At 39.7% G+C, this 16,862-nt stretch overlaps 1 protein-coding gene across 3 annotated transcripts; it reads right to left on the reverse strand.

The window, feature by feature from the left end:
* Positions 1-1,478: 1,478 nt before the first annotated feature.
* MTRF1L (mitochondrial translation release factor 1 like) lies at positions 1,479-15,961 on the reverse strand. Of its 3 annotated transcripts, none has more exon segments than NM_001046378.1 (7): positions 1,479-1,817; positions 2,619-2,755; positions 5,765-5,882; positions 10,092-10,255; positions 10,844-11,027; positions 12,888-12,967; positions 15,662-15,961. In NM_001046378.1, coding segments are annotated over 7 exon segments (1,143 nt in total). In that variant the 5' UTR covers positions 15,921-15,961; the 3' UTR covers positions 1,479-1,616.
* Positions 15,962-16,862: the final 901 nt, after the last annotated feature.

Consider the following 16,862-nt stretch of genomic DNA (forward strand, 5'->3'; position numbering starts at 1 on the left):
AGAAATTAAGTCTATTATATACTGTATATTATATACTTTAGTATATTTAATAAGCTGCAGCCATGTCCTTTTGATTCTAAAAGGAAACCTAAGGGGAAACTGATAAATCTGGGAGAGCCAGGCTTGCAACGTGGACAGTGAATATTGTTGTAGGAACATGTCTTGCTGTAATCTTGGTTGCCTAGGTCACTAAAAGGGGCATTCATCAGCTGTTCTTGTGAAGGCAGAACAGAATGCCTCTCATGAGCAGAACATTCTGGGGGAGAGGGGTACTTTTCAAAATAAAACTCTCTGATGTATTTGGTAACCTTTGGCTAGCTTAAATTCTTAACTGTCTTTAATGGTTTTTCTGGAGAAGGCAATGGCACCCCACTCCAGTACTCTTGCATGGAAAATCCCATGGACGGAGGAGCCTGGTAGGCTGAAGTCCATGGGGTCACAAAGAGTCGGGCACGACTAAACGACTTCACTTCCACTTTTCACTTTCATGCATTGGAGAAGGAAATGGAAACCCACTCCAGTGTTCTTGCTTGGAGAATCCCAGGGACAGGGGAGCCTGGTGGCAGTCTATGGGGTCACACAGAGTTGGACACGACTGAAGCGACTTAGCAGCAGCAGCACACTTCCCTTTTACAGCAGAAAGAAGCTACCAACATAAAATTACTCTGAAATTTAGCACATGCTGGAACTCTAAAGGACATCTGGCTAACAAATGTTGACTTAAGAGGAAACAGTTACCTGACAATAATGTAGGTTTGAATGAATGTCATATGTATGACAAGGTGTCATACATATGTCCATAAAAATTCAGACAACTATTGATTTTAACAAATACGGAAAAATGTGCAATTCTGAGAGTTAACTAAATGTCTCCTAGTTCTCTAACCTATAAATCATATAACCTTAATAGTGAAATTGCTTTTCCTCCTCTGGAAATCCTAACGTGTTCCAACTACCATAAATTTAACATTTATTCATTATCTACTGGGTAGAGCTCTTCATAATTGTCATCCTGGAGTTTATGTTTTCAGAATATTCTTGAGCCAGCATTTCCAGCTTCTCTCACTTTTTTATAGGCTAACTGTCATGTCCTATTTCTTTTCTGCAGTTACAGGTTGGATTTATTAATACTTTTTGAAGTGAAGGAGCACACACACCATGGGAGAACAGTGAGGGTCTGTTTATCAAGCACATGATTTATTGGTGTTGCTCTGAACACCAAGAGGTCTTTGACAGCTGTGCAGCCTCAAGTAGACGTTCCTGGGCTTTCCTTCCCTCTCAGGCCTCCATCCTCTGAAGTCAGTCTTATCATTTCATGTTTTCCCTTGAGAGTCAAACCAAATTTCTGATCATTCATTAAATACTTTACATAAAACAAAGGACTATTCTCTTTTGTCTACTTCTTGTAAGGAAGAGTTCAAAATATTCAGCCAGAGTCATGATTATATGTTTTTTCACTTAATACGTTCAGAGACATATATAAGTTAGCTGTTTATTAAAAATGTTATTCTCAACTGTGTTAACTCATGTGTTTCAAGAGAATACTGTATATACACAACCTGATTTGCTATAACAGAATTTTCATAAGCTATACAAATCTTTAGTAACAAATCAACTTAAACTTCTTTGGCAATAATTTCTACTAAAGATTCATAATTAGCATAGTCCTTCAATGACTGTACAAGTTCATCCAGTAGGTACTCTCCTTGCATAAAAGTTTCAAGATCATGAAGTGACTTGTTTATTCTGTGATCTGTGACTCGGTTCTGTGGAAAATTATATGTTCTTATTTTCTCTGACCTTCCTTTTGTGCCAATCTACATATTAAAAGAAAAAAAAAGAATACAAGATAGTTAAAATCAGGGCAACTAAACCTACAAAGTTAATTTACCTAGAGATTAAGCTCTTGGTTTATAATTTGAAACACAATGTTAAAAACCATATTTTAAACATTTTGAATTCTCAAATTTAACATGGGCACTTGATACAGAAAAAAGAACATAGGCTTGAAAAGTCAGACAGCTTAGTACTTGAATTTTGAATCCTCTCTGCCATTTTTTTTTACTTTATAACTTCAAGTAATTTACTTCAACTTTAAACTTTAGTTTCCCCATTTATAAAATACAGATAATACCTACTAACACTGATAATGTACACATACAGCCTGGCACAGAGTTGATATCCAAAAATGGTAGCTAAATATATATAATCTCTGTGAATTGATCTGGTTATCATCAGTGATGACAAAGTGATCAATTCTCCATAATAAAGGAGTTAATAGAAGGGCTCTGTAATTATAAAATCAACTGCCAAACAGGAAGAAGGTAAGTTCAATGTCCTTTCCAACTTTCTTCCATAATTTTAAAAGGATTCAAAATGAATGGGAATTCGGTATATCTTCCTAAGATAACTTTGCTGAAAATCCTGAGAAAGATACTTTTGAATACAAAAACAGTATAAATGTGTAATAAGATTACTATAAAACAAGCCCTTGGTTCAATGACATGAATTATACTTTAACTTTGACAAATACAATGAAATAATTTTAACACATATTAAAACTGGGTAATCTAAAACTATTTTTATCTTTTCAAAGCATTTAAAAAATTCAGTTTTACCTGAATCTTTCTAGCATTGTATCGTTTACTTGTTTCTTCTTCTAGCTGCAGGCTGTACAGTTTTGCACGTAACTTTTTCATAGCCATTTCTTTATTTTTCAGTTGAGATCTTTCTTGCTGGCATTCGGAAACAATACCTGAATAGTGTTATGAGAATTAAAAGAGTTTTAATAGAAACATCTTCTTCACGTATTATCAAGGAATACTCCTTTTCCTTCTTCCTTTATGAAGGGAAAAAATAAGACTCTAATATTAAAAAAGGAAAATGGCTGTCTGGGGAGGCCTTACAAATAGCTGTGAAAAGAAGAGAAGTGAAAAGCAAAGGAGAAAAGCAAAGATATAAACATCTGAATGCAGAGTTCCAAAGAACAGCAAGAAGAGATAAGAGAGCCTTCTTCAGCGATCAATGCAAAGAAATAGAGGAAAACAACAGAATGGGAAAGACTAGGGATCTCTTCAAGAAAATCAGAGATACCAAAGGAAGATTTCATGCAAAGATGAGCTCAATAAAGGAAAGAAATGGTATGGACCTAACAGAAGCAGAAGATATTAAGAAGAGGTGGCAAGAATACACAGAAGAACTGAACAAAAAAGATCTTCACGATCCAGATAAACACAATGGTGTGATCACTGACCTAGAGCCAGACATCCTGGAATGTGAAGTCAAGTGGGCCTTAGAAAGCATCACTACGAACAAAGCTAGTGGAGGTGATGGAATTCCAGTCGAGCTATTCCAAATCTTGAAAGATGATGCTGTGAAAGTGCTGCATGCAATATGCCAGCAAATTTGGAAAACTCAGCAGTGGCCACAGGACTGGAAAAGGTCAGTTTTCATTCCAATCCCAAAGAAAGGTAATGCCAAAGAATGCTCAAACTACCGCACAATTGCACTCATCTCACACGCTAGTAAAGTAATGCTCAAAATTCTCCAAGCCAGGCTTCAGCATTATGTGAACCGTGAACTTCCTGATGTTCAAGCTGGTTTTAGAAAAGGCAGAGGAACCAGACATCAAATTGCCAACATCTGCTGGATCATGGAAAAAGCAAGAGAGTTCCAGAAAAACATCTATTTCTGCTTTATTGACTATGCCAAAGCCTTTGACTGTGTGGATCACAATAAACTGTGGAAAATTCTGAAAGAGATGGGAATACCAGACCACCTGATCTGCCTCTTGAGAAATTTGTATGCAGTTCAGGAAGCAACAGTTAGAACTGGACATGGAACAACAGACTGGTTCCAAATAGGAAAAGTTCGTCAAGGCTGTATACTGCCACCCTGTTTATTTAACTTATATGCAGAGTAAATCATGAGAAATGCTGGACTGGAAGAAACACAAGCTGGAATCAAGATTGCCGGGAGAAATATCAATAACCTCAGATATGCAGATGACACCACCCTTATGGCAGAAAGTGAAGAGGAACTCAAAAGCCTCTTGATGAAAGTGAAAGTGGAGAGTGAAAAAGTTGGCTTAAAGCTCAACATTCAGAAAACGAAGATCATGGCATCCGGTCTCACCACTTCATGGGAAATAGATGGGGAAACAGTGGAGACAGTGTCAGACTTTATTTTTCTGGGCTCCAAAATCACTGCAGATGGTGACTGCAGCCATGAAATTAATAGACGCTTACTCCTTGGAAGGAAAGTTATGACCAACCTAGATAGCATATTCAAAAGCAGAGACATTACTTTGCCAACAAACATCCATCTAGTCAAGGCTATGGTTTTTCCAGTGGTCATGTATGGATGTGAGCGTTGGACTGTGAAGAAGGCTGAGTGCCAAAGAATTGATGCTTTTGAACTGTGGTGTTGGAGAAGACTCTTGAGAGTCCCTTGGACTGCAAGGAGATCCAACCAGTCCATTCTGAAAGAGATCAGCCCTGGGATTTCTTTCGAAGGACTGATGCTAAAGCTGAAACTCCAGTGCTTTGGCCACCTCATGCGAAGAGTTGACTCATTGGAAAAGACTCTGATGCTGAGAGGGATTGGGGGCAGGAGGAGAAGGTGACGACAGAGGATGAGATGGCTGGATGGCATCACTGACTCGATGGACGTGAGTCTCAGTGAACTCTGGGAGTTGGTGATGGACAGGGAGGCCTGGCGTGCTTCGATTCATGGGGTCTCAAAGAGTCGGACATGACTGAGCGACTGATCTGATCCGATACACAGAACAGATAATTTTACAGTTATTAGAAAACTGAAAATTGGACTTACAGCTCAAAATATTTATATACTGAAAGCATACATACTGAAGAGTAAGCATTAGTCATTTAATATGGATTATTTTCTGGTACTTTTACCTAGTCACCACAATTTTTTTCAAAAAGTAGTAACTACTCATTATACAAACTGAACTATAAAAGTTAATGTTATTACCAGAGATAATCACTATTAATATTTTTATTCCTGTTTATATACTATGTGTTACATAAAACATCATCTTAAAGTTTAACATGAGAATTTTCTCATTTAAAAAAAAAGAGAAAAAATCAACCAAACACTCCCAGCAAGCACTACCAACCATGGGAATTATGCCTATCTGAGATCATTTATAGGAAGATTGAGGTTTCCTATCCTTGTGCTCTTTTTCACATGTAAGTCACTGGAGCAACACTTGTAAAAACACATGTAGTTCTATCTAACACAATTCTAAAGACTTAAGAAAAATTACAGCTCCACTGTCTAACACTATAATCAGGACAGAACCCCCAGATGTCTGCAGATGGACTTAATGGAAAGAAGCCCCTGAAATTGCATGCAAAACTTTGCATATAAGCATGTTTCTGGGTAAACAGTCCAAGTTTTCATTTTCTCAAAGGAATTCATTTTCTCCTCTCTCCAAAACACACTAAAAACTGGTGATTTAGAGCATTTTCTTATAAGGGATCACCCATGATATTACTTCACTGTGAGGATTCTTTTTATAATTAGTGATATAATCACTAATGTGGAAATTTCCTGGGCACGGATCTTTCCCTCTTCCTGCCTTTGTAATTATCCTACAGAGTTTCAGCTAAGGAATCTAGATAAATCAAGTGTTGAAAATAAACAGTTCCTAGTAGCCTATACGTTGCTGGTAACTGAAGATCTGTTTCAGAGGAAAAGTCATTCAGAGTTTGATTTTCATGTTGAAGAAGGAACCACGCACCCGTTGGGAGATGAACGATCCGGACAGCACTGTCTGTGGTGTTCACATGCTGCCCCCCGGCTCCACTGGCTCGCTTAGTATCAATCCTCAAATCCTTAGGATTAATCACCAGGTTAATCTATACGTAAGAGAAAAGTTGGGAGTTTTGAAAATTACATGTGTGATCTGTTCAAAGAGCATTATTTATAAAAATGCATGTCATAAAAAATATTTGTATGAGATTTGGAAGGTTTAATTTTAAGAAGAGAAAATAATTGGAAGGATACCATTTTTTTAAAGACTTGTCTTATTTGAAGAGTGGGGCTTACCAGGTGGCACTAGTGGTAAAGCCGCCTGCCAGTGCAGGAGACATAAGAGACGCAGGTTCAATCCCTGGGACAGGAAGATCCCCTGGAGAAGGAAATGGTAACACAATCCAGTATTCTTGCCTGGAGAATCCCATGGACAGAGGAGCCTGATGGGCTACAGTCCACAGGGTCACAAAGCGACTAAAGTGTCTTAGCATGCACACAGTGGATAAGTATCAAAATATAATGCAAAATAAAAACAAAACCTCCCTAATCCTCAAAAACTAGACTTCTCTGTAAACTACCCTCTTATTACCAATGGCAGATCTCAGCTATTAATAGAAATGTGAATATAATCACTAAAATGATTTCTGAGTTCAAAAAGACTTTAGTGGAGGAAAAAAAAAAGATGCTAAAACACTACAGGAAGGTTTTATTTTGTTTCATATTAAATACAGGAGGACTTAAACATACTTAGAGGCAGAGCAGAGATGAATGGAAATGGCTAATACCAAGAAGTCAAGGATACAGATTCAATTCACAAATACACTGGATCTGATATCAGCATAATGCTCTGTCCTGGCAGTCACCATCCAAAGCACTGCATTTAAAAAGCTCTTGCATGAACTATACCCACTCTGTGAGATGTCCACAACTCTAGCAGCAGGCATCTTATCATTCACAGGCCTTCTAGGTCTCCCTATGTACCTCTTAACTGTTGCTGCTGCTGCTGCTAAGTCACTTCAGTCGTGTCCGACCCTGTGTGACCCCATAGATGGCAGCCCACCAGGCTCACCCGTCCCTGGGATTCTCAAGGCAAGAACACTGGTGTGGGTTGCCATTTCCTTCTCCAATGCATGAAAGTGAAAAGTCAAAGTGAAGTCGCTCAGTCGTGTCTGACTCTTAGCAACCCCATGGACTGCAGCCTACCAGGCTCCTCCGTCCATGGGATTTTCCAGGCAAGAGTACTGGAATGGGGTGCCATTGCCTTCTTTGTCTTTACTGTTGCTGCTGCTGCTAAGTCGCTTCAGTCGTGTCCAACTCCGTGCGACCCCACAGACGGCAGCCCACCAGGCTTCCCCGTCCCTGGGATTCTCAAGGCAAGAACACTGGAGTGGGTTGCCATTTCCTTCTCCAATGCATGAGAGTGAAAAGTGAAAGTGAAGTCGCTCAGTCGTGTCCGACTCTTAGCGACCGCATGGACTGTGGCCCACCAGGCTCCTCCATCCATGGGATTTTCCAGGCAAGAGTACTGGAGTGGGGTGCCATTACTGTTGCTAGGAAGAATTAAATGAGATGATACATGGACCTCAGTCTCCATCTTTTCCTGAAAATCTCTATCTCCAAGATGCTTAAGCCAAAGTGACTAGTATCAAGGGTTGCTTTTGCTATTTATCCTGCTTCCCTCTCTCCCTTAACTATCCTGTTCCTCACCTAGATTTCCTACAGAAATTAGACTAAAGAAAGGAACTCCATGTACCCTATTAGACAGTAATACAGACTTTCTAAAAAGTAATAAACAGAAATCCTCAAGCTTCCTTCTCACGTGCTTATTTCATTCTAAAAAAGAAGTTACAAATTTCCCATCACTTTTCAGTGTAAGTGATGTAAGCAAAATATAACTCCCCAACTAAGCTACTTAAAAATATATAGACTGAGAATTTGCTGGTGAAAATAAAGTATACTCATTGTGTACAATGTAGCGATGTTACTATTTTAATATGACTGGATTATAAACTCACAATTCTGTAAAGTAGTTACCCTTTATTAAAACAGGATTCTTGCTATTGATATTCTGGGAACAAGTCACACAAAGCGAGTCGCCATAAAGGCAAGCAGCTCGTAAACTCTATTTAATATTGTTTCTCCTTTATATGGTCTCAAAATACCTGCTGTAAGCTTAGCAGTGGAGAAAAATAGACAATGCAACATCATATGACTTTGTTGTTGTTTAGTCACCAAGTCATGCAAAGATGGACACAATAGAAGACAGAAATGGTATGGACTAACAGAAGCAGAAGATATTAAGACGAGGAGGCAAGAATACATAGAAGAACTATACAAAAAAGATTTTGATGACCCAGATAACCATGATGGTGTGATCACTCACCTAGAGTCAGACATCCTGGAACGTGCAGTCAAGTGGGCCTTAGGAAGCATCATTATGAACAAAGCTAGTGGAGGTGATGGAATTCCAGTTCAGCTATTTCAAATCCTAAAAGATGATGCTGTGAAAGTGCTTCACTCAATATGCCAGCAAATTTGAAAAACTCAGCAGTGGCTGCAGGACTGGAAAAGGTCAGTTTTCATTCCAATTCCAAAGAAAGGCAATGCCAAACAATGCTCAAACTATGGCACAATTGCACTCATCTCACATGCTAGCAAAGTAATGCTCAAAATTCTCCAAGTCAGGCTTCAACAGTACGTGAACCGTGAACTTCCAGATGTTCAAGCTGGATTTAGAAAAGGCAGAGGAACCAGAGATCAAATTGCCAACATCCGCTGGATCATCGAAAAAGCAAGAGTTCCAGAAAGACATCTACTTCTGCTTTATTGACTACGCCAAAAGCTTTGGCTGTGTGGATCACAACAAACTTGAAAATTCTTAAAGAGATGGGAACACCAGACCACCTGACTTGCCTCCTGAGAAATCTAAATGCAGGTCAAGAAGAAATAGTTAGAACTGGACATGGAACAACAGACTGGTTCCAACTAGGGAAAGGAGTATGTCAAGGCTCTATACTGTCACCCTGCTTATTTAACTTCCATGCAGAGTACATCATGGGAAATGCCAGGCTGGATGAAACACAAGCTGGAATCAAGATTGCTGGGAGAAATATCAATAACCTCAGATATGCAGATGACACCACCCTTATGGGAGAAAGTGAAGAACTAAAGATAAAGAGCCTCTCGATGAAAGTGAAAGAGCAGAGTGAAAAAGTTGACTTAAAACTCAACATTCAGAAAACTATTATCATGGCATCCAGTCCCATCACTTCATAGCAAATTAGATGGGGAACAATGGAAACAGTGACAGACTTTATTTTTTTTGGCTCCAAAATTACTGCAGATGGCAAGTGCAGCCATGAATTTAAAAGACACTTGCTCCTTGGTAGAAAAGCTATGACCAACCTAGACAGCATATTAAAAAGCAGAGACATTACCTGGCCAACAAAGGTCCATCTAGTCAAAGCTATGGTTTTTCCAGTAGTCATGTATGGATGTGAGAGTTGAACTATAAAGAAAGCCGAGCACTGAAGAATTGATGCTTTTTCTGAACAATGGTGTTGGAGAAGACTCTTGAGAGTCCCCTGGACTGCAAGGAGATCCAACCAGTCAATCCTAAAGGAAATCAGTCCTGAATATTCATTGGAAGGACAGATGTTGAAGCTGAAGCTCCAATCCTTTGGCCACCTGATGCAAAGAACTGACTCATTTGAAAAGACACTGATGCTGGGAAAGATGGAAGGCAGGAGGAGAAGGGACGACAGAGGATGAGATGGTTGGATGGTATCATCAACTCAATGGACATGAGTTTGAGTAATCTCCGGGAGTTGGTGATGGACAGGGAAACCTGGCATGCTGTAGTCCATGGGGTCGCGAAGAGTCGGACACGACTGAGCAACTGAACTGAACTGAACTGAACGTGTTCAACTTGCAACCCCGTGGACTGCAGCCCTCCCAGCTCCTCTGTCCATGGGATTTCCCAGGCAAGAATACAGGAGTGGGTTGCCATTTCCTTCTCCAGGGGATCTTTCCAATCCAGGAATTGAACCCACATCTCCAGCATTGGCAGGTGGGTTCTTTACCACTGAACCACTAGGGAAGCCCTTAAGTTCACTTATATATCCTTAATTCTTATCATTTATTGTTAAAATCATACCTATTGGACTGCGATAATATATTTGAAAAATGAATTCAAAGACAAGATGACAGTCAAATAAGAAAAGGAGATACTCAGTTCAGTGAGGTGAGTGTTACTTGGGGGCAAGGTGCTGTGCTGGGCTAGGACTCCCGGGAGCGGGGCTATGGTGCCTCACCTCAGTGGGCTGGGGTAGGATGGCTACAGTCATGGTGCTGGTGTGGATGCGGCCTTGCTTCTCTGTCTTGGGCACTCTCTGGACTCTGTGCACACCTCCTTCAAACTTCATGTGCTTATAGGCTTCTGAACCCCCAATGCTGGCAGATGCATGTCTAAGGCCACCTTGAAAACATTGGTGAAAGACGTTTGTTATTCCTGCCAATTATAAATAGCTGACCATCACTTCTACCATCTTTAAATATAATTAAAAGAGCTACAAACTTATATAAACACATCAACTGTGAAACATTGAAAGCCTTTAGCAAGTCTATGATATTCAGTGTTTTAGTATCTTTATTGTCTATAATTATTAAACATAAAGCATTTATGGTGTCAATAAACTGACTCAGTAACACCCTGAAGGACTACTTATAAAAAACCATTAGCCACTGAATGACAAGTATTTTATAGGCCATTTCAAAACTGGTAATATTTCTGCATTCAACATTATTAAGTTTGAGCAAACTCTGGGAGATAGTGAAGGTCAGGGAAGACTGGCATGCTGCAGTTCATGGGGTCGCAAAGAGTTGGACACGACTTAGCAACTGAACAGCAACAATTATTAAGTAAATGATAAGCATAAAACTACTTAATCCTCCTTACACAAAAATTATAAAGCTTAATCATGGTCTTTCCAACCCTTTTCCCTAAAATACACATAAATAAATAAAATCTATGCTTTTCTCAAAACAAACCAAACAGTTTACTGACCTATTTCACTTGGAAAATATTCCAGGGTTTCAAAATGCCATCTTTTAAATGCAGCATACTGCTGATACATATCAAATATCTCTGAGGTAAACAACATTGCCTCCTGACCCCCAACTCCTGCAGTTACCTCCAGGATCAAATCATTTTTATCTGTTTCTTCTGAGGGAACCAAAAGTAAGATAATCTGCAAATAAAAAATATCACCCCTCCTATAATTAAGATTTAAAATATTTGAAAAAGAGCTCAGTGATTAGATACAGAATTTTAAATATTTAATTTACTTAAAAAAGTTTCTCTAAGCAAATACCTTAATATTGCTGATTACTATTCAACCATCTTGCCAACTAGACCATACAATGCATAACTTCTAAAAATATTAATGTTATAACTACATTACAAATGCTATAAGGTTCAGCTAAAACTTACAAGTTTATTTCTTTTTGGTGTTCATGTATATTAGTTCTCTATTCAGTTAATGATTAAGTCCTTGCTGTGAAAAGGATACTGTATTGTGTGTAGCAAGCATAAGAAGCAATCCTTGGAGATTTATAGCCTACTATGGCAGGAAAAGAACACTCAGATTGCATTTGTATTTTTCCTAAGCTTCTTTAATATGGAAGAGACATTTGCAATTTTGGAACTGGAGAGGCTCTTAAGAGATGATCTGGTCCAATACTCTCATTTTACAAGTCAAAGAAAATGAGATTAACAGAGTGCAATGATGAATTAAAAAGCAAAGTGTCAGTTACTGGAACTCAGATCCTTGTGCCTAAGTCAGTCTTCCTTCCACTAAAATTGTATGTTTCACACTTCAGTGTGTGTTAGACACAGACACAATAGAAGACAGACTTCTCAGATGAGGTGGATCAAGAAAGAAAAGCCGCCAACATTTATAAAAATGGTTCTTTAATAGAGAGGCACTCTGCTAAGGACTTTATGTATTTTAATTCTTAATACATCTTGGGCAGGTACTATTAACAGCTCCACCTTAAGATGTGAAAACTAAGTTTCTCAAGTTTAACTTAACTAATAAGTTTAACCCTAGTTGGCCAATACCCTACAACTAGAAAGTGGAAGGGCTAGAACTTGAACCCAAGTCTCCCTGAGTTCTGAAGCATCGCCAAGGTGTGCTGGCCAGGAGCTGGCCTTGTTCTCCTGCTTTCCCGTAGCTCTAGCCTGTGCCAAAAGAATGTGCCCATTCACATCCTGAACTAGCACGACGCAATTTACACCTGTGAATTACTAGCCAACAAATAGAAACCGTTAATACACGCATTCTTCTACCTCACAGAAAGTTTATAGAGTAGAAGCCAAGTTACCTGAAGCTTTTCAATTTATTGTGGAACTTTTCTTCTAGAGTAGGTGGTGCGGAAATTAATTTTTGGTTAAGTTCCACACTTAGGTAAAGAGAGAGAATTTCTATGTTAAGCATCCCAGTTCCAAGCTCCGTCCTCACTTTATCATGTTCTTTCACTTATATTTCTAGAGATAACTGCTGTAAACCTTAAAGCTCTGCTTTACAGAATTAACAATGGATCTAATTTCATGATTTTTCATCTAACTTAATATGTTCTTTTGCAGTTCTCCTAGATATAAAGCCAATACTCTTAGATATAAATGCAATTCTGTTTTCAAAATCCTAAGGGGCCTAGTCCAGGCTGGCACTCTATAAGAGTGTCAAAGACAAAAAGATAAAGAAATATTCCTGCTTCCACCTATCATTGCTCCACAGTCTCTTCTACTCATGTCTACCCCCACCCTCACCTCTCTTAAAAAACAAAAGAGAGAAAACATATTATCAACATTTCATTGCCTTCTTGGAAAATTCTATTAATGTGACATTCATCTTTCTTTCAGATTTCTACAATCCTTTTAGTATGATAAAAACAGAGCTACAGGGAGTATGCTTTTTCTGCTTTAAAAACCAGGTTTATAATTGTAAATACTAGCATGCTGATTAGTTCTTGACTTGCTTTTATAAAGTTATAGTAAAATATAATGGAAGTGATAGCAGAATGCTTTATTCTTTGCACAAATGCCATACCTGATGCTTTAATTGAGCTATTTCTTTTTCACATGAAGTTATTTCATTTTCGGCAAGTTTCCTTAAGTCCTCATTTTCGTCTAAGAAAAAAAGGCAGCAGGTTGAGTTTTCCTTAATTAGTATTAAATAGCTGACAGAGTTCAAGGTAAAAGTTTTGTCACTGCTGAAGGGAAATATAACAATTACCCTTTTTTAATAACTGTCATTAATTTATAGCACTTTATGCACTAGTTTTTATGAGCATGCAGTTAAAAAACAAAAACTTTTTTCCTGATGAGAAGGGTAGAAGCTAAAAATAAAAATAATCTCTATGGGAAAATACAAAGAAGCTACTCAACTTTTCTATAATTCTTCCTCCCCCAACTATTCATATTAACAAATATGCTTTTAGTTTTCAGACTTAAGACTCTACAATAACGAATGAATGCACTGAGTGAGTTAGATCAGAGGGGAAAATAAGGCACCATTAGTAAAGCCAAAACTGAGTTAAAAAGTAGAAAGTTATTTATTGTCTTATTAGGAAACGCTTAATATAAAAGTATCCACCTAAACATTTAGACCCTGCCTGATATTCACAGAGTACCTACAAGAAGTACTCTTCTTCTCTTTCAGGCTTTACTCTAGTTCTTATTTCATCTAGTTTTCACTTTTACCTTACAAAATATACCTCCTCTTTCCTCTATCTGATGGACAACATGCAACCTATAAAACGGAGAGAAGCGGAAATTGTATTAGCTATTACAGTTTGTTATCTCTGTTGAAAGATCAAACTCTGTATTGGCTGGAATGTCTTATTCATTTACTAAGAACCAATTATGCTGGGAACTGGGAATAACATGTAACACTTGCCCTCAAGGCAGGATTTTCAATCATTTTAGTTTCTTTATATTATTCTAGGGGAGAAAAGCTCACAAAAAATAACAGCCTAAAACATTATGTGGTTAAATATTAAAATAACAGCATGCAGAAGCAATTTTTTGTTTTAGAGATGCGCAGAATAAAGGAAAAAAGGATTAACTCAATGAGAGATAACAGCAGCAGCAAATTGAGATAAACAAATACAGGGAGTGTTGGTGACATGGCAGGATATTATTTTGGTAAGAATGGGTTATGAGATTTGGTGAAATGGAAAAATGTGCTTCATTAAAAAAAGCAAAAGTGAATTAGAGCCCCAGTTCAACCACTAAGGTTCTCTTAGAACATCTCTCCTAACGTCTCTGAATGTCAGTAATCTCAAGAGTAAATGAAAGATCTGAGGTGGATGACTTCTAAGAGGCCTTATTAGTTCTGAAATGTAGTGTTCCGGTTAAGATGAAGAAGACTGGAACTAGGGTGTAGACATAATCTAACTTAAATACTTCATTTTATTTAATTCAGGTCCCCCAAACACTATCAATTTCAACATGTATTGAATATAATTTTTTTTTTTTATATTAAGGCTTTGTGGCTGCTACGGGGACTTGAAGCTTGGCTTATGAAACTGATTTAATTTTCCCCTAAAAAAATACTTCTAATTTTTTTTTTCTTTAACACTCTGGGCAGCTTCTTCTCTTAAATCACTTAATTTAGACTCTCCTTAAGTCTCAACTATACAGTTGCATTAGCCTTCTGTCTTCCATGGCATCTTTAGTCCTGTTCCAGATTGCTTCTCAACTGCCTCCCATCAAAGTTCCTAAGCAACAAAGCTATTCCTATTATTCACTCCCAACCCAAAAGCTTCTGCTGGCTTCCTTCTGCCAAAAGGATGAAACCAAACTTTGCAGGTTAGTATTTGAGCCCTCTTACAAAATGGTTAACCCCACCCTCCCCCCTACCCCTCGCCTCCCCAAACCTACCCCTTCCTCAGTTAATGCAGAATGCAGTGATTAAGAGCATGAGATTTGGAGTCAGTCCTATTCAAGCTCTACTCCTTAAGAGTAGTTTAACCTGGGCAGAGCTATGTTCTCTTTGTATCTCAAGTTCCTCTTCTGTTGCATGAGGCTAAAAGAACCTACTTCATAGTTTATTATGTGAACTGGATGAGTTAATAGACAAAGAAAAGCAAAGCCTAGAGGAGGCAAAGGATCGATTAAAGTTAAACTATTATTATATCATCTAAGGTTGGGCCTTTATACTTGTACAAGCCTTTCTCCTTCCAAGTTCTCCTTGCTCTCCCAGGTCTTTACTGATCTATGTTCTCACTTATCAGCTGTATCAGAATTAATTTTCTTGCTTCAGTAGACTGTGACCCTCTCTAGAACCTTTCCTTTGGCTGGCCACAGGCCAGCCACTAGGCATCCCCAGGAATTTGTGCAAATTAAGTAACTTGAGCCCCATCCAGATTCGAATGGGCAAGAATCACTTGGCAAGCTTGTTAAAACCGCCGCATGTTCTAGGTCTCAGAGTTCCAGTCTGGGTTTACTTAGCACGCATTTTTTCTGTCACTTTTGTGGGTGGCCGCTCTACCACACTGAGAAACAATGCTCTCGACTCCTTAACAGGAATAGGGCCTTGTCTTCGGTGAGCTCATCTCCTGCCATTAAATACGCAACCAATTAAAGTCAACTTAAGTTTTGTAAAAGGGCGTACAGCACTGTCAAGAGAGCACAAGAAGAGGATGGGACCAGAACTAACATAATAATGTCTTGACCTTTGGTGTAAACCATAAAGAGCTGCAACTGAGTAAAAAGTTCAAAATCAGAGTGTGTGGAGACGTGACCGGCGGCTTAGTGCAAAGGGCAAATGAAGAGTCAAGACTCCGTTGTGAATCCCGCTGCCCTAGGCCAGGCCCTTACCATGAAGCAGGTGCTGGGTCTCCTGCAGCTCCTGCTCCTTGTCGCTCAGAAGTTTGGCCACCGCCACCAGCTCAGGCCGCCTGACCTGAAACTGGGCTTCAGAGCCTACCTGGCGCTCGAGGAAGGTCCGCAGAGCTCCGCCGCGGGCGAACAGCTCCTCCAGGGGCAGGTTACTGCAGCTTAGGTGTCGGCAGGCCGGGACAACACCCCGGCGGGCCCAAAAGCCCCGAAAAACGTTCCAAACTAACCTGGGGCGCATAACTACAGCCAGACCACCATGGCAAACAAGACCCGGAAGTTCCGGACAGAGCAAATCTCGCGATACCGCGCGGCTCGGACACAGGGGCGAGGCCTATCCGAGCTCCGCCCAACTCATGCGCCAGTTTAAAGGGGCTTCCAGGAAGCCTGGTTGGGAACTTCCGGTCATGCATTATTAAACGCCGTAGTATTCGCGGAGGCCGGAAGTTGAGATGCAGAGCTAAAAGCGATAGGGGCGGGTCTGAGAGACCTCGGGCTCCTCCTCTAAAGAGTAGGTCAGAAACGCCTCCTGTAACGAGCCGGGGCGGAGTATTGGGCCGGAAGGGGAAAGGCATAGATTGTTATTACGCTTTCTGACGTCAAGATTGCTTCTCAGGTACTCAGTGAAGCTTTCAAGTACCGCGCTGGAGGGCCGTACAGTGTCAACTACAGGAGCTGAGATCACAGTACAGATGTCAGTCTGGACTGTCGTCCCCAAAGGCGAATTGTAGAATGGCCATCAGTGTGTGTATGTGTGTTTACTCCTCTTCCATTTCTCGTTCTCCTGTTTCTCCTTTCGACGGTGGTTAAGGCTCGATTCATGGGGTCGCAAAGAGTCGGACCTGACTGAGCGACTGATCTGATCTGATCTGAAGGCTCGTATTAATGGGACGTGACAAGTGGATTCGAAGACCAGTTACCGAGTGATTTAGCAAAATCTACTTTCCTGCCCTTTATCTGCCACTTAATTTACATAGCCTTTAAACGACTTGCTTCCACACCGATTCTCCTGCCTAGTCTCACTTATCCCTTGTTAGTCGGCTACTTTTTAAAGACGTTGAGCCATTCGTTTCCTGTTTGCTGCTAACCACTGCCAAGCAAAGCCTTGACAGCCCCGCCTCCGGGGGCCCCGCCCGCCAATTTGACACGGTGGATTAGTGCCCAGAATACTGAAGTTTATTCG

Source organism: Bos taurus, chromosome 9 (assembly GCF_002263795.3).
Source record: "Bos taurus isolate L1 Dominette 01449 registration number 42190680 breed Hereford chromosome 9, ARS-UCD2.0, whole genome shotgun sequence".
Classification (NCBI taxonomy): Eukaryota; Metazoa; Chordata; class Mammalia; order Artiodactyla; family Bovidae; genus Bos; species Bos taurus.